This window comes from Numida meleagris, chromosome 2 (genome assembly GCF_002078875.1).
Source record: "Numida meleagris isolate 19003 breed g44 Domestic line chromosome 2, NumMel1.0, whole genome shotgun sequence".
In the NCBI taxonomy this organism is placed as follows: domain Eukaryota; kingdom Metazoa; phylum Chordata; class Aves; order Galliformes; family Numididae; genus Numida; species Numida meleagris.
The window spans coordinates 42,892,234-42,915,673 of record NC_034410.1 but is presented as its reverse complement, the minus strand read 5'-3'; the positions used below and the strand labels follow the sequence as shown (position 1 = coordinate 42,915,673).

The 23,440-nt window shown below is 50.2% G+C and overlaps 1 protein-coding gene across 1 annotated transcript; it reads left to right on the top strand.

Annotated features, from left to right (window-relative positions):
* LIMD1 (LIM domains containing 1) lies at positions 405-22,872 on the top strand. Its single transcript, XM_021385657.1, has 8 exons — positions 405-1,729; positions 7,044-7,145; positions 17,029-17,096; positions 18,296-18,358; positions 19,292-19,422; positions 20,535-20,586; positions 21,266-21,334; positions 22,211-22,872. Exons 1-8 carry the CDS (start codon positions 625-627, stop codon positions 22,346-22,348), a joined length of 1,728 nt encoding a protein of 575 aa, XP_021241332.1. The 5' UTR covers positions 405-624; the 3' UTR covers positions 22,349-22,872.

Sequence of the window (23,440 nt, the reverse complement as noted above, 5' to 3'; positions counted from 1 at the left end):
CCGTGAAAATTCCCACCCGTCCCCCTGAGGGCAGGCTGCACAGAGGACGGAGCCAGGCTCTGTTCAGCGGTGCCCATCGCCAGGACAACAGGCCAAGGGCACAAAGCTGAGCACAGGAGCTCCCTGTGAGCAACTGGCAGCACTCAGTGCCGTGCAGGTGACGGAGCACTGGCACAGGCTGCCCGGAGGCCGTGGGCTCTCCTCCTTGGAGATCTCCAACAGTACCTGGACGTGGGCATGGGCCACACCAGAGCAGCCGCCCCCCGGCCCGGCAGCGCCGAAGCCCCCGGCCCAGCCTCACCCCCCGCCGGCAGCACCTCCCGCGGGCCCCTAGCGGGCTGCAGTGCAACGCGGCGGGACCGCCCCGCCGGCTCCGCCCCGGCCCCCGCCCCCGGCCCCGGCGCGGCGGGCGGGACTGGCAGCGGCGGGAGGCAGCCGGGGCCGCGCCGTGGCTCTGCCGCTGCCGCCGCCGAGCGCGGCCCGCTGAGAGCTCCGGCCCTGCGCCCTGTGAGGAACGGGAAGGAGAGGAGGAAGAAACTTCAGCCGGGCCGACAGCCCGCCCGGCACAGCGCGGCCCTCGGGCCCCAGCGTGTGGCGGTGGCGGCAGCCAAAGAGCGGAGCAGGATGGACAAGTACGACGACCTGGGCCTGGAGGCCAGCAAGTTCATCGAGGACCTCAACATGTACGAGGCCTCCAAGGACGGGCTCTTTCGGGTGGACAGAGCGGCCGGCAACAACCCGGAGTTTGAGGAGACTCGGCGGGTCTTTGCCACCAAGATGGCAAAGATCCACCTCCAGCAGCAGCAGCAGCAGCAGCAGCAGGAGATGCTGATGGCCACGGCCTCCCTCAATGGTGGGGCCGGTTTGGGTGCACCACGGCCCAGCCTGCCCGCGCCCCGTGGTGCCAAGCCGCCCCTGGGCTCGCCCGCCGGCCCCCTGCCCCAGGTGGCAGCTGAGGGCCCTGGCAGCGGGCGGTCGGCCACCTGCAGAGCCTTCCCCTTGCCTGGGGAGCCGCAGTCCCTCGGTTCCCAGGCTGGGCGGCGGAGCTGGGAAGCGGAGCCCCGCAGAGACCCTCAGGAGAACGGTGGTGATGAGCGGCGGGGCAGCCAGGGCCAGGAGCTGAAGCCAGCCGGACAGAGGTCCTCCTCCTTCTCGCAGGTGCGTGGCCCCTCAGGTCCCTCGGATGGGGCGCCAGCGGCCATGCTGCAACACAAGTCCTCCTTCTCGGCCTCTGCGGCACAGCCCAGCCCAGGGTTTTTGGCCCTCACCGAGCCCTGCGGGCCACGAGCCAGTGTGGATGGGCCAACCACAGATGGCGGCCAGCTGTGGTACCAGGGCGGCTCACGGCCCTTCCCACCCAGCTCTGCTCCTGCGGGCCCCAGCATGGACTACCAGCAAGCTGGCGTCCACCCCAGTCCCACCAGTCATTTTGTGGCCCATGGCCACAACCACCGGCCCAATGGCGGCCCTGAGCTGGGTGCCTCAACTCTGGCAGCAGCACGTGGACCGTTGACTTCAGATGCGCCAAAGCAGCCTTTCAAGGAGGGCACAAGCAGTCTCCATCCTGACGGGGGGCACCAGGAAGGCTGTGGCACGGCCAAGGTGAAGTTGCCCTGCCAGACCCTCCTGCAGCCGGAGCAGGGGCCGTCCGCAGCCGAGCTGAAGCTGGAAGCACTCACCCAGCGCCTGGAGCAGGAGATGGATGCACGGCCCAAGGCCGACTACTTCGGTAAGCACAGCTGCGACAGGACGTGGTGCGTGCCTAGGTGTGAGGCTGCTCCTTCCCATGTGTGGTAGCAGGTTCACGCCTTCACGCTGTGTGTCAGCACTGCTGCTGTTGCGTTACGCTTTTTTTAGTTTGTTTCTTCTATTTAACCATTACTCATCACAGGTACTGGAAACTCTTATTTCAATGTTGCTTTCTTCTTAATCCTCAAGTTTCATAGCTCAGGTAGTGCAGCAGCTGTGGGAGGACAGTGCTGAGCACCAGCTGGAGCAGTGCCTTTGGAAGCGTCCACCTTTGCTGGCCAGGAGTTTCTTCTCTTCAGGAGGTTCTTCACAACATTCACCATTCCCCATGTACTCAAAGTATGTTACCTGAGCACGTTTGGATGGAAAGCAGCCTGCCAAGGAGCAGGATGGCGTCACACCTACATGCTATGTGGGGCAGGAATGTGGCTGGGCCCACAGGAGGCTGTGGGGGCAGCCAGGCCCTCAGGAGAATGAGTGCTCAGCAGTACTTGCCCTGCAGGCTCCCGTGTGTGGCTATGCTGCAGCGGCCCTTGGATGTGCGACCTGTGAGGGAGCTGCTGCTGGAATGGCCCTGAAGGAGCTGGCTGCGCACATCCCTCAAAGAAAAGCTTTGTGGATAGGAAGGTTTCCCATAGTCAGCAGATTCCCTGTGCCCCAGGTGCCAGTCCTCATTGGCTTTCAAATGATGAGTGGGTTGCAAATACTTGGGAGGAATAGCTGTCTTGTGGACCAAAAGCTCGGGCAGACTAACAGGTTCGTGTTGGTGCACTGTGATGGGAAGAGACCGCTTACATGCAAGGATATTGGAGGAGAATAGGAGTGTCCTACCAGACTGGTTTAGTGCCATGGGAAGGCAAAAAGTCATGGCTGAAGTGAGCGTTCCTTTCTCCCTGCCACTCTGTAACTTAGCAGCAGGGTGGGCGCAGCTGAAGGCACGCTGAGCGTTTAGTTGCAAATTGCATAGTAAGTGTGTTCCTTGGCATTGAGCAGTGCACTCGCCTGCAGAGGGCTTTGCTGTGATTGTTTGTCTCAGGGCTTGAGATTGAGTTTAGCCTTGTGGCAGGCAGATAGGTTTCTGTCCTCTGGCAGAAAAGCGATGTGCCCTGCTGCTTTATTGGGCTCGCTGCAGCCTGGAGGCACGCTCTGGTGCTTCGCACGCTGAGTCGGCAGCGCACTGCTCCAAGGAGCCATGCGTGAGCATGGGCTTGGAGAGAAACCTCGTGGGAGACAGTGTGCAAAAATGTGAAAATTTTGCTGGTTGCCAGTAAGCCGGTGGGATCGTAGCTGCTACAGAACGTGCATGGGAACGAGGTGAGAAAGCAGGCGGATGGAATTGCAGGCTAGATTTATTTGTACTTTTTTGTCACAAAACAGGTGGCAGCAGCAGGGGGAGACTTTTATCTCACAGGACGTTTGCAGTGAGGGAGCAGTAATCCTGGCTCCCAGCCGGGCCGCTTGGCAGGTCTCTGGCAGCAGGCTCTGCATGGCGCCTGGTGTGCGAGAGCAGGCAGAAGGGGCCAGAGGGCAGGGGGTGGGGTACAGATGTGCAAGAGGGAGGTGGGGGCCTCAGCTCCGCATGGGAGGACTGTCAGTCCATCTCTGCCCGGATCAGGTATTTATCATGAGCAATTCTGACTGTAGTGAAGGAGCTGCTTTTTTCTTCACCATGTGAAAATGAAGGTTTGTAAGGTTTATCCTAGAAATGGATAAAGCAGGGGCGAGGCATGGTGTGGGTAGGATGCCCTGCTGAAGAGCAGCAGAGAGCCCGGTCATCTGTCAGCACCTGCTGATTGTATGGAGTGCATTTATCTGTACAGAGTATGAATAATGAGTGAATGGAAAGAAGCAAACAAAGCCCAGATTTTTTTTTTTTTTAAATACTATGAGCAGTATGGGCTGCGTGTGTTTCTGAAAGAATCTGGGTTCTCCACGCATGCTCTGAAGTGCTGATGTAATCACGGGGAGCCTCAAGTGTCACCTGAGGGGTAGGGGGCATCACTACCTTGTCCCTCAGCAGCAGAGAGAGCCCCAGCCCGGGGCTGCCGCTGGGAGCCAACCAGGACAGCCTGCACAGTCTACTCCAGGGAGCATCCAGCAAGGAGAGGTGCCTGACTGCCCACAGCCTGCTGCGACTGCCAGAGATCCTGACAGGAATCACTGATACTGGCAGGCAGGGATACCTTTAGAGCTGTAGCGTGCAGCATCGTGCTTTGACCAGTGCTCACTTCATAAGGCTAGATGAAAATCTCCATCTGATAAAGCCTATCCACAGTGTTACCAAGAGGTTTTCTTAAACAACACTTACACATGATTTTCTGGTTATAAATATTTGTTAGGTAATAAGTTTTGACTTCCTTCCTTACTGCTCACAGCAGAGCTGATATGCTGCAGGTATGTTAGCAGGGCCTCACGCATCTCATTTTGCAGCAAAGCACTGGGCTGCCCCCCCAGCATCCAGCAGCAGTCTGCTGGATAGGTCCGCAAGTTTCTTTCCCCTCAGTAGATGCAGAGCTGTAGGTGAGCAGCTGAAGCCCCGTGCAGACCTGGAGCCCCAGTGCATATGGATGGGTGGAATCAGCCCCAAGGGCAGCAGCTCTGCTTGGAAGCTGTGTGCACAGTGAAGCTGGTGTTGTGCATCGTGTTGGGACGACACTGCAGCCCTCCTCGTGGGAGCTCTGCTGCGTTTGTTAAGAAAAAGTCTACAGCAAAAGGAAAGAAAAAGGAAGGAGGTCAGAGATAGCCCAGCCAGGATGCTGTTGCAGTGGGGACTGAAAGTCATAAGGAGTCTCATTCATTTTGTGCTGGAGTTCACATCATCTCACACATCACTGTAAGGTACTTAAAATGTCTCAGAGGAGTTCGGTGGCATTTTGTGCTTCACCAACACTGCGTGCAGCTGGGGTTCAACACTGCATGCACAGATAGGGCAAAAAAATTACATTTATCTCAACCTTGTGGTTCTTTGGGTACTTCTTCGCTACTCTGAGTAACAATGCCAGTGGTGGTACTGAGTGATGAAGGGGCCAGGCTGCCCTCTTTTCCAGGCACTCAATTTCACGCACGTCTCGAAATCAGCACTGTGGGACGTGAGGTTTCTTGGCAGGGAATAGCAGCTTGCTGAGGCATGCTGTGTGTGGGAAGGCTGTGTCCCCTCCGTGCTTACTGTGGGGTCTCGTGAAGAGGTGACGTGGCTGAGGTGAGCCACAGGGAGGTGGCATTGTGTTATGGGGATGGTGTGATGTAAAGACAGAGGAACTGAAAGCGGCACATTAGCTGTGACATAGGGATGTTTTTTTCAGCAGGCAGTCTTTGAGAAGTGCGCGCGTGAGTCGAGGAGCTGGTTGAGGTGGACCGCATTGGTGGGCCTTCAAGACTGGGGTCTGGAACACTGAAGCTGTGACTTCACGCATCTCCTCCCTGCGCAAGGTGGGAGTATGATTCTGTGAAAGCGTTTGAGTCCTGTGGGAGCATGAGTCCTCGTGTTGAGCTCTGGGGTTGGGACTGACATCCTGGACAGATGGACGGATAGGTTGGGTGTCTGGTGGCCTTTCCCAGCGGCCACACTGCTTGCTGCTGGCAGCGATGGGCTCTGGCTCCCTGGACACGGGGACGCTGTGCCCTGGGGGCTCGTCGCCTTCCACGTGACGCGTCCGATGTGACAGGGAACAGAGGCTTCTTTGTTGCCTGGGTTGAGCTGCCCGACCAGCAGAAATTGGACTGAAATCAGCAGTTTGCATCCCGTGCCCTTTCCAGATCCGGCTGCCTTTCTGCCGGTGCACTCGAGTGTGAATTTCTGGGCGCTGCGCATATGCTCCAGGCTCACCAACTTAGTGCTGTGGGAGAAACCTCTTGTTCCTCGCCTATAATGCCGCATGAGCCCGGGGGCCTGATTCTGGGGGGACTGTCTGCTCAAACTGACACTCATGTAAGCATGGTGAAGTAACCAAGGCCTTTCATTCTTTGTCTTTATTTTGCACGTCTCAGGGGGACTGAATAGTGGACAGGAGGGTTAAGCAGAAGGTCAAAGAGGGGCAGCAGAAGGGAGAGGGGCGTGGGGCAGCAGAGGAATAGGTATGGATGTAGTATGCTGGGCAGCCGCAGGACACGGCCAGGCCATCTGTCCCCTTGGGCTGCACACAGCCACTACCTGCGTTCCACAGCCTCAACAGGACAGGCACAGGATGGATGGAAGGGAGCTCATTGCAGTTCATACACAGAGTGCGTGGATGATTTTCTGCAGCAGCTGCTCCCTGGCACGGAATGGGGAAAAATGCAGGCACTTCCAGCGCATCGTTTCTCTGGAAAGTTTGGTGGATATCATGGAAAGAAGGTTTTAAGCAGCAAAACCTGCAGTTTTTCCACTCCCAGCTCTGCGTCGCTGCAGTCAGAAGGGAGCTGTGTGAGCTGGCCTTTGCTTCTGTGCCGGGGCATTGCACAACTGTCGGGCTGGAGCTGATCCTGCGTGCCTGGGAGAGAACAGAGGCATGCAAAAAGCCAAGTTCTTCTTATCTTGTCTTTTTTTTGTGGTAATGCTTGCATGATTTATCTCATCTTTCATTGCTGATCACATCTGCTTTCTTAAAGCGTTTCTTTCAATAAATAACGGAGATAAATCTGCTTGGTTTGAAGAGAGCACGTTCCACAAACCTCGTGCCATTCCGTGTGGGGGTGGGCCTGCGGCCAGGCCAGCCTTTCCCCTCAGGTCCAACGTGGCCAAAACAGAGCAACTTCTCATCCTCTGCGGCCTCCCTGGAGGCTTTGGTTGGCGTGGGCTGAGGCTCTGGGCACAGCGGGGCTCGGGGCAGTGCTCTGACAGCAGGAAGAGTCTGCAAACCAAATGTGGGCTGCCAGCATGGGTGTTATTTCCAGCACTGCTCGACATACATTTGTTTTCTCCCTAGCTCTGACGAGACCTTTCCAATTGCTGCGGAGCTTGCAATACCCAAGGGCAGCAAAGCTTTGCTAACCGCAGCATGACTAAGGATCTCCAGCAAGATGAGGCTGTCCTACTCATGTGGCCCTATGGGTTAGGAGTCCCAGAGTGGCTCCTTCCTGGCCATATCCCATTGTAAGAGGAGTCTGGGACTGCGGACGCAGTTTGGATGGCCTCCGTGGCAGCATTTCTCAGGATTTGTGGCACCCACGTCACCTGCACAGTGTCTTGTCCTCAGCCTAACAGTGCAGGGCAAGTGTGGTAACCCTCATGGCTGAAGCACCCAGCAGTGCTTCCATGTGAACCATCGTGCTCCTAAATCCTGCTCCTGACCTCCCTTGCCCTCCGTCTCTTGCAGGAACCTGCGTGAAGTGCAGCAAAGGGGTGTATGGAGCCAACCAGGCCTGCCAGGCCATGGGCAACCTCTACCACGACGGCTGCTTCACCTGCGGAGCCTGCAGTAAGTAACCCTGCCTGGTGCTGCCGCTCGAGCACAGCCCTGGAGCGGGTTCCTCTAGAGAATGTTTTTCTGGTGTAAGGGGGAAAGCAGAAGGATGCGGTTATTCATTTGTCTGCCAGCTGGAGGCTGCTGCAGCTGTGTGCCTTTGTGGCAGTACTCGCTGTTTGTTTTTGAATAGATACTTGCAAGGCATTTAGGAAAGATATTTTGAATTGTGCCTGTCTTCTGCTTTTTGGTGTGTGGGGAGGTTATTTTCATTCCTTTGTCTCTCAACTGTAGCCACATTTTCTTATTTATATGAGTGCTTTGTTTCAAAGTGGCAGTAAGCATGCCCTAACTAGGAGGTGGGGTTTTTTGGTGTCCAGGCTGACCTTACAGCCTTTGTGCCACCACGTTAGACAGCTCGCAGCCTGCTGCTGGCAGGATGCTCTCTGCACATCGATATTCACCTTTGCATGGTGGGCAGCCCAGTTTGCTGTTAGCTGGTCATCCCCTGCTGCCAAAAACACATTTTTAAAAAAAAAAAAAGGAGTTTTGCCATGGAGAGGCATGGCTGAGAAACCAGGCCTCTTATTTCAAATACTGTCTGTGTTTGTAAGATGGTTGTTTTGAGTTTTGTTGTGTTTCACCCTAGAGCTAGTAGCGTATTTTTAGAAATGTAGCTGTATATGTGGCAGCAGTAAAAATAATAATAATCCATCTGGTGCTCATGTATGTATCAGTTTGGTTTCCCAAGATGAGCTTTTGTGGTTTTTTTCTCCTGTGTTGTATTTAGAAGTGTAAACTCATCAAGACTGGAAGGCCTGGTGTTTTATTTGGAGTTGTAAAGCAGGAATAAATATAGAAAGATGTGTGTGCTCTCTAATAGTAGCTGAACCTTGAACTGCAGCTCGTTTCCCAGCTGTCTGGCACCAACTGCCCTGCCTCACCTATGCTGTCAGCGCTGTGCTTCGCTGTCATCTGGCTGAAGGCAGGAAAACTGAAAAGAAAAGGGGTATTAGCACAGGATGGCAGTTTCCCTAAAGGCTCAGCAGCAGCAGCAGCTCACCCCTTTGTCCTTTCTTATGAGCTGACTTGAAATCTGCGGAAAGAATCCCCGGCTGCAGCTTCAGGGACCTTTCTCCGTTGTGTCCCAACAGCCTCCGAGCTGCCCTTCCTCACAGAGCTCCTGTGACAAATAACCCAGCAGCAGCTTCCACCTGTCTTAAATTTCTAAAGTTACAGCTGTGCAACTGGTGCTTTAGAAATAAACGCTCTGCGTCCTCCTTTTATTGTCTCGAGCGCTAGAGAGGTACGGGCGGTTGCAAAGGTATTAGTGGTCACTTCTGTTTCTGTATGTTTGGTTAAGAAATAGCTTTCTCCCGTATCTAACAAGGTATGTTAGTGAGAGCTGAAAAAATAGCTGTTTGCTGCTTGTTCTGAAAGGCAACCCTCTCCAGAGCTTTCCAGTGCAAGATGAAATGGTTTGTGCTTCAGGTAAGGCCAGAAAGATGGAAAGAAGCTGAGTTGAGCAGCGCAGAGCTAAGTGTCCCGCTTATCCAGGAATAACTGAAGCATCTCTGGTCTGAAACATCTGTGGTCTGATTTTTGGGTGGTCCTGTGTGGAGCCAGCAGTTGGTCTCTGCAGTCCTTATGGGTCCCTTCCAATTTGGGATATTCTGTGATCTCTATGGAGCAGCGCTGGGGCTTTCAAATAGGAGGATGCCAGAGGGAAAAGAAAAAAAAAAAAGGTTGGGAGGAGTAATAACAGTGTTTCTCTGAATAGAAAATATTGTGTATGCCTATGAGAGAACAAGTCTGCCATTTGACCTGTGCTCAAGGTCTGCCATTTTCCATGTGCTTTCAGGCAGCGGCTGTTGTCTGCTGCATGGGATGCACAGAAATATTTTTCTCCTGTGAATGCTGTGGTAAAAAGCGCTTCTTAACTAATGGCCAAAATCCAGAGAGCTGCAGATTGCCAGAAATCTGCTGAGTGTCCGCTCTCCAGGTTGAGCGTTTTGCCTTCGGGGATGTGTTTGCTTCTTCCCTTCCCAGTCCAGCCACTGGCAGGCACACAATAGCAAAAAGGCCATACTGTGCAGATCAAGGAAATGACTTCTCCCCTTCCCTCCCTGCTCCCAGGCGATTTGTTGGTAAAAGAGAAAAGGAAATGTACTTCAAATGCTGCACGTTTCTGAAAGCGCTGCTCCCCTCTTTCCGGCCTTTGCGCTCACTGTCGTGCTGCAGTGCTCGTGCTGCTGTGCGCTTGGCATTTGGGTCAGCCCGCTAGCATCTCCTGTGAGTCCTTCCCAGCCATGGGGTCATAGAATTAGTTGAGTTGGAAGGGACCCTTAGAGGTCATCTAGTCCAACTCCCCTGCAGTGAACAGGGACACCTACAGCTACATCACATTGCTCAGAGCCTGGTCCAGTCTGACCTTGAATGTCTCCAGGGATGGGGCACCCACCACCTCTCTGGGCAACCTGTGCCAGTGCCTCACCACCTTTATTGTAAAAAACTTCTTCCTTATATCCAGTCTAAATCTCCCCTCTTTTAGTTTGAAACTGTTTCCCCTTGTCCTGTCACAACGGACCCTGCTAAAACATCTATTCTATCTGCCATGTTAGAAGGGAGCAGGCTGCGCATCGCTACCAATGAATGCTATCGCTGTGCCTCAGCCTTGATGCCAGCCTGTTTCTGCCCCCAGTGACATCTCAAAGCAGGGTTCCCAGTGACTAGGGTGCTGCGACTTTACTGGGACTTATGTGAGTACAAACCAGAGCACTGCTGCCCTGCCCCTGCCTGAGCTCTGTGCCCTAGAGCCTCCCTCAAGGTGCTGGGGAGCCGTGGGCCCGTCTGCATGTCCCCTCCTGCCAGCAGGCCTTGCCACCCAGCCTGCCACGTTGGTGAAGGCATAGCCAGGCTGAACTGGACTGCAGCTGCTCTGCTGATGGCTGCGGTGGCACGCCGACCTGCCCTGTGGTTATGAAACAAGCCCCCCCTGCACAAATTGAAATGGTTTTCATCGTGGATGAAGTGCCTTTAGTGCTCTGCACCGTGACGCTGCTGTGGTAAATGTGATGAGATTTTTCTAACTGCCAGAAAAACACACATTTGTCTGGACAGTGTCGCCTGCCTGGCTGCAATGCATGTCCTGAGCAGCACATGTGGAAACTCTGCTTTCTATCTGAAAAGTAAGTAGTTAGGCTGTGCTCTGAGGGTCAAGTGGAGTTCGTCTTGGACAGCATCCAGTGCAGGCTGCCTTTGAGAAGTGAAGGTTGCTCATGATTTCAATCCTAAAATCTGTGCTCTGGTGGAACACTGAACGTCTCCCCTCCAGTAAATAAAATACACCAAATTACCTATTAAGGTAAAGCATATTGTCCTCCAGATATTTATATCTGCCGTCTTGCTGTTTTCATTTTAGCAAGGATTTCTAATTTTGTTCATAGCTGGGTTTGCGTCCAGATGGTGCCTTGGTTTCCCAGACACAGAAAGCTGAGTGGCTCTGAAGGGGTGGGTGCACCGATGCCTCCTGGTGCCAAATTTCTGGCACTCTCCATTTCCTAATATATGTACGTTTGGAGATAAATGGTAGAAGAGAGCAATACATGGTAGAGCAGAGCTATACATATGCTACAGGGTTCAGCTGTCAGGAAAAAAATGGACTGTATTATCTGAGCCACTGGCATGTAATGCAGAAAATTTGGCTTAGAGGTCAAAACAACAGATTTAGAATGATTACTTTGGCATCAAAGTCTCATTTATCTTCTTGTTTGTTACAGGGTAGGCACACAAACAGGGCAGCTTTCTGTGGAAGGGGAGAGGGGAAAAAATGTGGTCTCTCTGCCGCTCTGGTAGTACATAATATCTGCCTTACGTGAAGGCTGTGAAAGTAGATTCAAAAAACGTCCTCGGAAATCACACAGCCGTTTCCTGCAGGTTTGAGGCGTCTGCTTGCATCTTGCATTTCTTTGGGTTTGTTGGACAAACAGCTTTACTTATCGATCATTTTGTTACACATTAACCTTTCAAGATTCTGTGTAACCGCTCACTCAGAACACCAAAGAACACAGGTATTTCCAGGTGTTGGTATTTATTATTTAGCTGGGAAGGAGCCCTTATAAACGTCATTTAACTCGTCGTGTTGCTTTAGCACTTCTCTCTAGGACTCAGGCAGGCTCTGTTCCGACGGCTCCAGCCCTGTTCCCTGTGCACTTGGGAGCACGTGGTTCTTGTGCTCACGCCGCTGGGTCCTCAGAGGAAATCTGAAAGCTAAAAAAGTGCAAGGGAAGTGTCAGAGATGACTACGAAGGAAATCAGTAGGCGAGCACGGAAGTCAGAAAGAAAGAACTTGATTGCAAGGTGGTCCGAGCGAGGGTTTGACATTCAACTGCAGCAGAAGAACCTACAGCAGAACCATGTTTTGTCCCCTTGTTGCAGAGAGGTGGAGATCTGCACGTTGCCAGATTACAGGGTTCGACCTTTGATGTGTCTGCATGGCTTTTCTTAAAGCTCAGATCTCCGCTGATGTCTGTGTAAGGGTAACGGGCTACTATAACGACGGCAGAGTTTGAAATAACACCAGCTGGCTGTCTCTCACTACATTTCACAATATAGCTGTGTTTAGAGGTATCAAGGATCATTTACTAAACAAGGTAGTAAGGTATTGCGGCAGTTTAAGCACTGCGCTGATCGGCACACATGAGAAGTGTGTGGGCCTTCAAAGCGGGGAGCATTAGGTGTTGCCAGGAATCCTCCCTCAGCATCCCTTTAATAAAATTATCGTGTGATAGGCCGTGCAGGAAATGATGCATTTTTTTAGCAAGAGCAATCTCAGAAGAGATTCAGACATGCCAGGCTGTACAGGCTGTTGGGAGATGGAGCAGCATCAGCGCGTGTTTCCGCTCCAGTCTGAATGCTGCTTTGTTCCTACTGACTTTCTATCTTCGGGCTCTCAGCTTGCTGGTGAGAACCCCCGTGGTGCGGCAGCCACGCTCGCTGTGCAGGAGAAAATCCAGGGCAGCTGCCACGGCAGGGCAGTGCTACGTGTTTCTCCTCTGGCCAGATCATAGGGCAGCGCTGCTTTGGGGGCTCAGCACAGCCCTGGGGTCCCCAGCAGATGTCTTAAAAACACTGCTTTTTGTTAACAGGCTTAAGATTGGTTGTGCCGTGCTGCAAGGATTTAGGTGCAGTGGGACAGAGCACTAGATGATCTCCTCCAGACTCCCCTTGCCCGTGGAAGCTTGGACCTGATGATGTTTTGAGGTCCCTTCCCACCTGGGTTGCTACGATTCTAGGATTATAGGAGGTTCCTCATAATGTTTTAAGCAGTATCTATGGATAACTTGCTAGGTGCTCTCTCAGGTTGCACTGTGGCTTTCTGTACTTTGAAAAATTGTTCTCTTGTTTAGCTTTGATGCAAAGCTACTTCTAGGGTCAGAGTGTGAAGCAGTGCATTTAATTCTGCCACTCTGTAGAGGTTGCTGCTGTGACTGCTTGTGATGCTGGGAACAAGAGTAGTACGTAGGGGAGGACATGAGGTTCCCACTTGAAACCTGGTCCAGTCATGGCTTCAGCTTCTCCCTGAGCGCCTCCTACCTGGCTGCATAGAATCATAGAGTCATTGAGGCTGGAAAAGACACTAAGATCACCTAGTCCAACCATCAGCCTATCCCTACCATGCCTGCTAACTGTAACTGTGCCACATCCACACAGTTCTTGAACACCTCCAGGTATGGTGACTTCACCACCTCGCTGGGCAGCCTGTGCCAGTGCCTCACTGCTCTTCCTGAGAAGAAATGTCTCCACATATCCAACCTGAACCTCCCCTGGTACAACTTGAGGCCGTTCCTTATCTCTGTTACCTCGGAGAAGAGGCCGACCCCCACCTCACCACAGCCTCCTTTTAGGCAGTTGCAGAGAGTGATCAGGTCTCCCCTGAGCCTCCTCTTCTCCAGACTGAACGATCCCAGTTCCCTTTTGCTTCAGACCCTTCACAGCTTCGCTGCCCTTCTCTGGACCTCTGAAGGCCCTCAGTGTCCTTCTTGCAATGAGGGGCCCAAAACTGAACACAGCACTCAAGGTGTGGCCTCATCAGTTCCGAGTACAGAGGGACGATCACCTCTGCATCTCACAGAGGATGCTGGTGGGGAGGTAGAGGGTGCCCTCCCCTTTCCTGTATGTGCTTGAGCACTCTGGGGGCAGCCCTTTGGTGCAGGGCAGGGAGGAGAGCACTGCCTGCTGCCCAGTGCCTGTGCATTGTGGGGGGCACAGCAGCTGTGCCTGGAGCAGAGGGTGACTGAGCATGGGGTCCAAAGCTGGTGCTGGAGGACACAGAGAATAATGCTGGGGTTCTCTTTAAATAGAAGCATTCAATTATCTTCTCACAATGGTTTGCCATTAGCAAAGGAGAGGTGCTGCTCTGTTACGTGGCCTGCTGTGGTTTTGCAGTGTTTCCCTTTGAAGAGCCATTTCTGCCTTCACCTGTGGTTGCTTTGCTGTTAGGGGCAGCTGACCATTTTGCTACATGTTCCAAAGCATGCCTTTGGCTTTCAGGCCTTGGGTATTTTTTTTCCTCTGAGTTTTGTTTTTACTGCTTGAAATGCTGGGGAGAGTGCAGAGGGTGTTTTGCAGTTTTACAGTCCAGCTGATGCAGTCAAGAGAGAGAGACTGGTAATGGGGCTGCTCTCTCGCCACAGTTTCTCCTGTCCTTCTGCCCGCACGTTCATAAAGACTTTGATCTGAAGTGGGTCACCTGCCTGCTGGTCACAGCTGAACTGGGCTATGTGCTGGCCTCTAAGTGACCCTTTCATGCAGCCCCAGTCTCAGAGCAGACATTGTGTCACATTCACTGCCACATCCAGCTCTGATGGCAGCCAGCAGAAGTGGAACAGATACCAGGAATGAAGGAGAGCTCTTGTGCTCTGCCTAGTGTGCTGTGCACAGCAGGAGCTGTACGGCGTGGTGGCAAAGTCAGCATCCACAGAAAGCTCCACAAAAACATGTGCTGGCTGGGGACTGGTGGGTCTTCTGTGCTCTGAATCATAGAATCATAGATGGGCTAGGATTGGAAAGGACTTGAAAAACCACCCAACCCTCCTGCTGCAGGCAGGGTTGCCAACCACTAAATAAGGCACTGCATCATATTGCTCAGGGCTCCATCCAACCTGGCCTTGAACACCTCCAGGGATGGAGCATCCACAGCTTCTCTGGGCTGACTATTCCAGCACCTCACCACCCTCTCAGTGAAAAACTTCCCCCTGACACCTGATTTAAATCTCCACTCTTTTTGTTTTGTTCCCCTTTGTCCCATCACTATCTCCCTGTGCAAAAAGCTGATTTCCCTTCTGTTTATAAGCTCCATTTTAATTGTGGAAGACCACAATGAGGTCTGCCCTCAGCCTTCTCCAGACTGAAAGAGCCCAGCTTCCTCAGCCTGTCTTCGCAGGAGAGGTGCTCCAGCCCTCTGATCATCTTTGTGGCCCTCCTCTGGACCCCTCCAAAAGCTCCACATCTTTCTTGTGCTGGAGCCCCAGACTTGGATGCAGTACTCCAGATGTGTCTTCACAAGGGCAGAGTGGAGAGAGACAATCACCTCCCTTGTCCTTCTGGCCACCCCTCTTTTGACACAGCCCAGGATACACTTGGCCGCCTGGGCCATATACACACACTGCTGGCTCATGTTAAGTTTTTCATCTACCAGGACTCCTAAGTCGTCCTCAGCAGGGCTGCTTTCAGTGAGTTCTTCTCCCAGTCTGTATACATATCTGGGATTGGCTTGACCCAAGTGCACTTGGCCTCTCTCTTGGCCTTGTTGAACCTCATTAGGTCCACATGGGCCCATCTTTTGATCTTGTTTATGTCCCTCTGGATGGCATCCCTTCCTTATACCATATCAACTGCACCACTCGGCTTAGTGTCATCAGCAAACTTGCAGAGGGTGCACTTGATTCCACTGTGTGTGTCATTGATAAAGATGCTAAAGAGTTCTGGTCTCAAGACAAACCCCTGGGGGACATCACTTGTCACCGGGCAGATCCAGAAACTGAAATCCTATTCACCTGCCCTTGGTATTGTCCAAATCTTACAGCTGTGGCACTGCAAGAAGGACTGGTTTTGTAATGATGAAGGCCGAGGGCTGGCAGCGTGGAAGGGTCCTAAGAGCAGTTGCTGGCCTGCATTGAGACTTGCCCACCTGCTGTGTAGATGCCAGAGGACCTCCTCCATGCTCAGATAAGAGATAAGTAAGGTCCTTGCTGCCTCCCTGGCCATGGGGGGCCCTGGGGTCCGAACACAGCCTTGTATCATTACATGCATTGAGAGTGATCTCGTTTCTGAACATGGGTTTGTGAGCCTCGTTGTTCTAATAAATTATGGAAAAGCAACTTCAAAAGAGAAAGTATGATCCAGCTCCCCAGCAAGCAAATGAATGATTGCCCAGTGTCCTCCCTGAGTCATTGCAAGTCCCTGGTAAAGCTCTCTCTGTGCACCTTCAGAAGCTGTCATCTGAGAAAATGATGGTCAAAAGCACTGGCATCCTGGCAGTGCAGCCCAGTGGTATCCCGTGGTCAGCTGCTAAGCCAAGCGTGTTCGTTTTAGCATGAAAGCAATGGTGACTAAGCTTGCGGTGTTCTGAAATCAGTGCTGAAGTAACCTTGAGACCATGCTGGAGGCCCCACAGCTAGGTTGGTCAGGTCAGGGGGGAACAGAACCTAAAGGCACGCAGCTCAGACTTCCTGCTGGGGAAAGGAGCAAGTGAGAGAGTTGAAATCCTGAAGAATTATAAGTGTCTGATTTCTTCCAATGAGAGATTCACTAAGTTCAGGAGGAAGTGAAAGTGAAATGCAGTCAGGAGCTGGCCATTTAGGACACGTATTAGAGCAATTGCTCCCGATAAAGATAAATCATGCCCTAGCGTTCCTAGGTGTATCAAAGGACTGTGGCTTCTGTTGATCGTAGGACTGCACAGTGCTGGCTGCCGTGGCTTCCCCAAAGGCCTGTCGCTGTCAGTCTGGACCTTTGAATGTCACCAGGTTAAAAATACACCGGGTGCAGAAAGCCCGGTAAATGCTTCTTTTGTCACCATAGAGGAATGGCCTCAGCTGCTTTGCAGGATGAGTACTGCTCACACACCGGTGGGGGCTGCTGCCCAAAGAAACGCCCTCATCCTGCAGCTCCATGCGTGCTTTCCCTCAGCACTGCCAGCTTGTCTTTAAGGAGAGATGTTGCGTACAGTTGGGAATACACTTGGGAAGATCACCGGAGCCCACGCTATCACAGAATTTAAGGTCGGAGTTAAACATTTCCATGCTCGCTGCCAAAACGTTGGGGCTGCTTTGGAGCCTGGGTTTCTCGCGTAACATCGTGAGTCGTTTCCTGGTCAGAGAGTGCCCTCTGGTGTAGACAGCAGATGGCAAAGGTTTTAATTTAGTGAAGGAATTCCGCTTGGCTTCTCCCTTTTCTTAATATTCAGCAGGCAGCGTGATTATTGGTCAAAGGTTGCCACACAGTCCTAAAGCACCCAGAGGTGAGTCCAGACCTTGTGTCTTCCACGTCTGTAGACCAAGCCAGCCAAGGCCCCCATTTAGGAGTAGCAGTGGGAGCCGTATTACCATAGCTATGTGGAACTGAAAACAGAATGCAGATGCAAAGCATAAACCCAAAACTGTAGTAAATATATATCTTCCCCACGTGTAGAGTCCCTTCTTGGAATACCATTGTCTTGTCTCTGTTAGGACGTTCTGGAGGTGGGGGCTGTGTCCGAGCTGTGGGGTTCCTATGCTCTGATGTCCTTGCTGCGAGTCACTTCTCAGTTATCACTTCTCAGCACCCAATTTTTGCTCACATTTTCTCCTTGCTCTCTACTGACCTTTCCCTTCTGCTTGTGTTTCTTTTTCCTTAGGTCGGAAGCTGAGAGGAAAAGCCTTTTATTTCGTCAACGGGAAGGTGTTCTGTGAGGAAGATTTCCTGGTAAGCACACAGCTGACCCTCGTGCTCCCACCATGTCTCAGCCTCCACGGGAGACGCACAGCCTTTCTCCTTGGTGGCTCTGCCTGCATTTCGCACAGCTCCTGTACAGCCTGGCCCTTCTCCCCTGCTCAACCAAAAACCAGGCTGAGCAAGTTGGCCAGCTCTGAAACGTGGTGGCTGCCCACACGTGACACTGCAAGTAGCTGAGTGGGAGGCCATAGTGTCACAGTGCAGAACCCATAGCAAAGCTGTAGCTTCTTGGGATGGCTTCTTCAAAAGTAGTGGCCTTTGTTACCGTTCCTTGGAGATAGGAGCAAGATGAAGGGCCACAGAAGAGTGAATAAGGGAATTTCCTTTTCCAGCGAATGACTTCTGCTTGGGCATCCTGATGGATATCTTTCCATTACCCTCAATGGCTTTGTGTGAATGTATCTAAGTACGAAGCAACTCCATGGTCCAGTCCTTGGCTGGTATAGATAAGCATCAGTACAGCGATGCTACAGAAAATACAAAAAGCCATAGCCCCCTTCCCACCCCCAAGCCCTCGGAGAAGTGCAGTGATTTCTGTCAGAGAGAAGTAAATCGGTCTTCTTTGCTCTCACCAGTGTATTCTGCACAGACTGAAAATGGAAACATTGGTTAAGAGCATCTAAAGTATTCCATTTTTCCAGTTTGCATTTTTACCATTCAGATAGATAGGACTGAAACCTTAGACAGATAACACGTTGTGCATAAGGTGTTTGTTGGGTGCATGACAGTCAGTTCCTTACCTTTAGCTTTAGTAGACCTAGAAAGGTGTAACCAAAGGTAGAATTTGGCAAATGTTGTGATATGAGCACGTGATAAGCACAGTTAAGCTCCTGGTTTGTAGATTCCCATGAGCAAATAAAGAATTAAGTCTTACGAGTAAGTGACTTACTTGGATCTGCATTTATAGTCTTTGCTTATATGCTAAAATAAATGTAGGACTTGAAGAGTTACAGGACCTTGTACTCCTTCTGAACACTGCATGTCTAGTGACTTAATAGAATATTCTATCCACAGCTTCATATACCAAAAAAACCCCAAACAATAGTGGAAAGTTCAGTTTGTGTAAGGAGTACAGGAAAACGCCAAGCAAATAACGCCCTTCAATACGCTATTGCTTATGCTCTGTTAGCCTTGTGAAATGTTAAGCCACTTCTTTTTTGTCCTTGCAGTACTCTGGCTTCCAGCAGTCAGCTGACAGGTGTTTCATTTGTGGCCATTTGATCATGGACATGGTAAGTGATAATTGTTGTAGGTAAAAAAATCCCACAGCTTTTTAGAAGAATGCACCAACTGCAAAACATTTTGATAACTGGTACTGTCTGTTGTCATTTGCTGGTCTGCCCAGTGTGAGATGGGTAGCAGAAAGAAAATCCGCTAAGCCTTCTGTTGGCTTTTGCCGGGAAGCGAAGCTGGCACCCTGCTGCATGTGGTGCAAGGACTTTGCTCTCCCTGTTTTCAGTGCAAGTTGAAAATGGTGCCTTCAGCTCTTTCAGCCCCTTCTAGGCTTCTCTGGGCAGAGTTTTCATAATGCTGTGCAGAAAGGAGAGGCTCTGCGTTGCTCCCTTGCTGCGGGGCATCAGCCACGCTCTGCCTAGCCTGTCTGTCCTATAGTCAATTCTATGTACCATGTATAGTGAGTTCCATGTACCTTGAGGATGAAACTGCTGCCTTGTCACATGTTTTTTGTAGTCTGTGTTATTTAGAAGGCCAGACCAGTGAGTACAAAGATCCTGGAAATCTAAGGCGATATGAAAACTTAGCAATAGGAATTGTTCCGGCCTCTCAGAGAGAACATATGGATGTGTTTCCTTTTTGGCCTGGTACATCTTACCTTGTGATTATACTAAGTGTTCTCTACCTGTCGGCTTCAGAAATTATTTTCTTCCCTTTAAATCCTGTCGCTTTTATCCATTGTAATGTTAAGTATCTTGACAGAGACTCCATAAATTGCTTTCTTACCCATGCTAGTAATTCAGTTTGAGGTAATCCGTATTAATTCCAGCTGCCCTTTCTATTTCTGGTAACTCATTTTTCAGAAGAGGGAAAAAAAAAGACATAGCACTGCTGATGAACATGCAGCAGTATCTAATGCAAAGCTGTGAGTGTGTTATTTCACCTTTATTGACTGTTCACGTGCTTCTTTCTTGTCTCTTGGTTTATTGCAGATCCTGCAGGCTCTGGGGAAATCATATCATCCAGGCTGCTTCCGATGTGTGGTCTGCAACGAGTGTCTGGATGGTGTGCCATTCACTGTGGACACTGAAAACAAAATCTACTGTGTCAGAGATTACCACAAGTAAGGACAAAATAACATCGGAGGAGACGTGATCAACAAGCCTCTAATGTAGCTTTTCAGCTAATTAGGGAGTATAGATTAGTAAAACAGATACAGGATTAGAAGCCAGGAGTTTGAGGATGGGGTTAGACCCTAGGAGTTCCTGATGCCTCTCCTCTTGCCCTGCCATTGACTTCCCATGTGACTTTGAGGAAGTCACTTAACCCCCAGGCTTAAGCTGCACCTTCTGCAAAGCAGAGTGTTTAGTGGTCTCTGAGGCAGGAGAGAAAGAGTGCTTGTGAAGTGTTCTGTGATGTAAGGCATTAGCCTGCTCTGAAGGAAGACTGTGAGAAGTCAACGTGAGCTGCTTTGGAGTAGCTGCAGGGCTGAGATTCAAAAAATACTTTCAGAAATCACCACTGAACATGCAAAGCAAACTTTTATCCAGCTTTAAATTAAGTGACTAATGAATCCAACTGAAGAATCACTTGTCATTTAGACAGCAAAATAGAAGAGCTCTGCTCTTAGCCAGTAGTTACGGGATTAGAGCAGCATACATTTTAAGTGTCTGTTTGGCTAACATGCTCCTGTTCTCTGAGCAGACGAATACAAAGTGTTGCTCAAGCACTCCCTGGAATTGCTTTGTACTGTGTTTCGTGTGTCACTGTTGTTCTGAAATGATACGTATTTCCCTGCAACTTCATTTACTTGTACTGCATTGTGCCACAAGGCCTTGAGGAATCTAGCAGTCCCTTAGTGTTTTCTCTGAAATTTCCTGCTCTGGGGCAAGGCAGCTCGTTTTTTTAATATGCTTTTCTGGGGCTAGTTCTGCTCACTTTCTCCTCATTTACTCTTTCAAATTTCTTAAATAATAGCCAGGAATTTTACAGTGTGGGTTTTTTTGTTTGTTTTTTACTGGCACTAAATGCAAAATCTGTTTTTGCCTGACTGAGCAACACATGCCAAACATTACTTATAATCAATCCTAACTGAATTTGTGATCTTGAGATGTTAAGCTTTCCTATGGATAAATTATTTACAGCTGTAGCTTTTTGTCTTACCACCAGCAACAGACAGGCTTCTCTTTTTACGCTAATGTATAACTTGCCTTAAATTTTGTGTTCCTCTTGCAGAGTTTTAGCTCCAAAGTGTGCAGCATGTGGGCTTCCCATTCTGCCCTCTGAGGTGAGAGCCTTTTATTACTTACCCCCTCTGGGGAGAAAGCATTATGTCTCAGGTCTTGCTCTCTTTCACTCTTGACCCCATGTCAAGATGAGTGTCCTTGTGGATGGGGAGAGACAATTGCCTCCTCCAGAGTGCTGCCTATTGACCTAAGCTCATGCACTGCCCTTGAGGCGTGACCCTTCCTTTGCTTGATAACGCAGCTTATTCCCCCCGGGCCAGGCTGCTTTATTATCTCCTGTACTGCTGTTAGCTTTGTGCAGGGCTACCATTCCTTCACATCAGAAAACAGCGGTAGTGCTCGTACTCACCCTCTGGGACTAACTCATTGTCATATTTGGAGGAGATGGGTCTTTGCCAAAGCCAATTTGAAGTGCTGAGAAATGTGATCTACTGAAGCTATGCAATCATCAGTGCGTGTTTTAGGATAGATGGGACTGGTAAGCAGAGAGAATTCTGTATTTGTGATATTACGCTTCAGAGGATATCAGCAGTCAACCGATGATGAAGCTTTAGTGTAAAAATAACTGTAGGTGGCAGGATTTCTTTGTGATTTCCAACCAACGGCCAAAATGCATTTGTTCAACACTGATATTGTGACAGGAAGCAATCTGCAGAGTGCATGTGTCTAATCCTCCCGTAATCCTCTGTAATTTCTTCTCATTTGCTTGAATGCTTACAGGGGTCTGATGAGACCATTCGGGTTGTGTCTATGGACAAGGATTACCATGTGGAATGTTACCACTGTGAGGTAGGTCAGCGGCTTTCTAGGGGAGTAATGCATGCTTAAAAGTCATAATAACTGTTATTTTTAAAATCTCTTCCTTCCCAGTGGCAGTATATAAGCAATTCAGACCTTGCACTCTGAAATCCTTTAATATTAGTGGCTGATAGAAGTCCAATTGTCAGTTCACTTGCTATCCAGTTTATTTGTTAATGAAGGAAATGTAGTGAATCAGTAAGGTTCTGCTGCTGCTTTTTGGAAGCCCTGAGCTCCAGATCACGTTAGTGTATCTGGTTTCCAGGCCAGACTGTTCAGAAATGCTAAGGTGATGAGTGATCCTGTCTGGTGTAAGTTACCTTCACTTATGAATGAAATGAATGTGTGGTCAGTGGTAAGGAGAGGATAAGGCTGCCACAAAAATCTCAAGAGATGTGAGCTCTTAAATATTCATGGAGGACTTCCTAGAGAGCCTTCATACTTATGTAATGTGAATTAAAATATGTACGTGTCTTCTATCATTGTGCTCGTAATGCAGTGGAAAGAAACCCTGACTCTGCAGGTGAGTTTCACATCAGTACAACTGCAATTAATTTAATGCAAAGTGGTGAATCCTACCTGAGAGTGTAAGGAAACATGAGCACATTTAAAACACGTAGGGATGCAACTCACCATGAGATAAAGCTTGCTCAGTAAAACCACTTAAGACCTATGTATACAAGGCTGCCCTTCAAAATGCCGATGTCACATGCTTTCCTGCTCCTGACAAATATTGAACTTAGTAGGAAGGAGCTGCTGGCTAGGAGCTCCTGTCCTTGTCACAACATTCTTCTGCAAGCCAGACCCCAGTTGACACAGGGAGATAAACACGTAGTCTAATTAAATTTGCATGACCTCTCTCTGCAGGATTGTGGGATGGAACTGAATGACGAAGATGGGCATCGCTGTTACCCTCTGGATGACCATTTGCTTTGTCACTCCTGTCATCTGAAACACATAGAGAATGGCACAACCCCAGCAGCTGTGTACCAGCATCGCTACTAGCCAGAGTGGCTGACAGCTGGGAGCCCTGACAGACCATTTATGTCATCTCCCTCTCCCGGCCCTCAGATGATTTCCTGTGCATGTTTTCTCCAATTGGCAGTTTTCCTGTAAAAGGATATGAGAGATTTTTGCTGGATTCACAGAGTCTGTATGCGTTTGAGTTCCAGCTGTACCAAACTCTGTCTACTTGACCAGGAATGTGGCATGTTATCTAAACTGATTGGTTTACTCTTACGTGCCTTTTTCTGCTACTTGGAGATTCCTTTGGGCTCATTTTGGAAGACTCTTAAGTGAAAGCACAACTTGCCATCATGCCAGCAAACTCAGATCAGGCCATGCACAATTAAAAAGCCAGAGGCTGGCTTGCCTGCCTGCTGGGAATGCTCCATCAGTCTAATAAATGGTTCCTGACAAGCACGTTTCATCACAGTCTCCGAAGGACACCAAATTGTTAATATGAGGTTTTAGACACTCTCTCTTAGTAATACTTTAGAAAAAGAAAATAAAGGAGTCTGTGCAAAATAGCATGCTAAGACCTCGCAGTGAATGCCCTGAACTCTGGTATATCAAATTTGGCTGTAAAAGCACCAACTCTCCAAGCACAACCCAGGCGTGCTGGCTAGCAGCCAGAGACAATGTCCCATTTTGAACAGAACTAGAAACTGGAAGAAGCTGGGCTAAGCTACTGTGGTGACTGGATGCGAGCTGCTGCTAGAATGTCACAGCAATATGCAGGGGCCCATCTGTCACAGTGTGAATAGAAGATTATGTCTGGAAAGTTTGGGATGCTAGTAGTGTGGACGTGAGGGAATTCCATCCTTGTGCTTGCTTGCAGGGCTCACTTTGGGAAAGAAGTTCTCTGTGTATAGATATTTGCCTGATGTTTTCATGGTTTGTCCCAACAGCTCAGCCCCAGCCTGGCCACTCCTTAGTGTTTACCCAGCACAAAGCCATTTTATAGTGGTGCTTATTTAGAGTTCTGGGAACAAACTCAAGATCATTCTAAAGGCTTTGTTATAGTGGGATTTAGAGTCCAGCTCCACAACCTGTACTCACATTAGTCCAGCCACTGGTATAAACAGATTTGCTCAC

Bases quoted from the DNA above. Each gene is read 5' to 3' on its own strand.
- LIMD1 (XM_021385657.1), top strand. From the start codon at position 625: ATGGACAAGTACGACGACCTGGGCCTGGAGGCCAGCAAGTTCATCGAG. The intron at 18,359-19,291 runs GTAAGTGATAAT...GGTTTATTGCAG, and splicing joins GCCATTTGATCATGGACATG to ATCCTGCAGGCTCTGGGGAA. The intron at 19,423-20,534 runs GTAAGGACAAAA...TTCCTCTTGCAG, and splicing joins TGTGTCAGAGATTACCACAA to AGTTTTAGCTCCAAAGTGTG.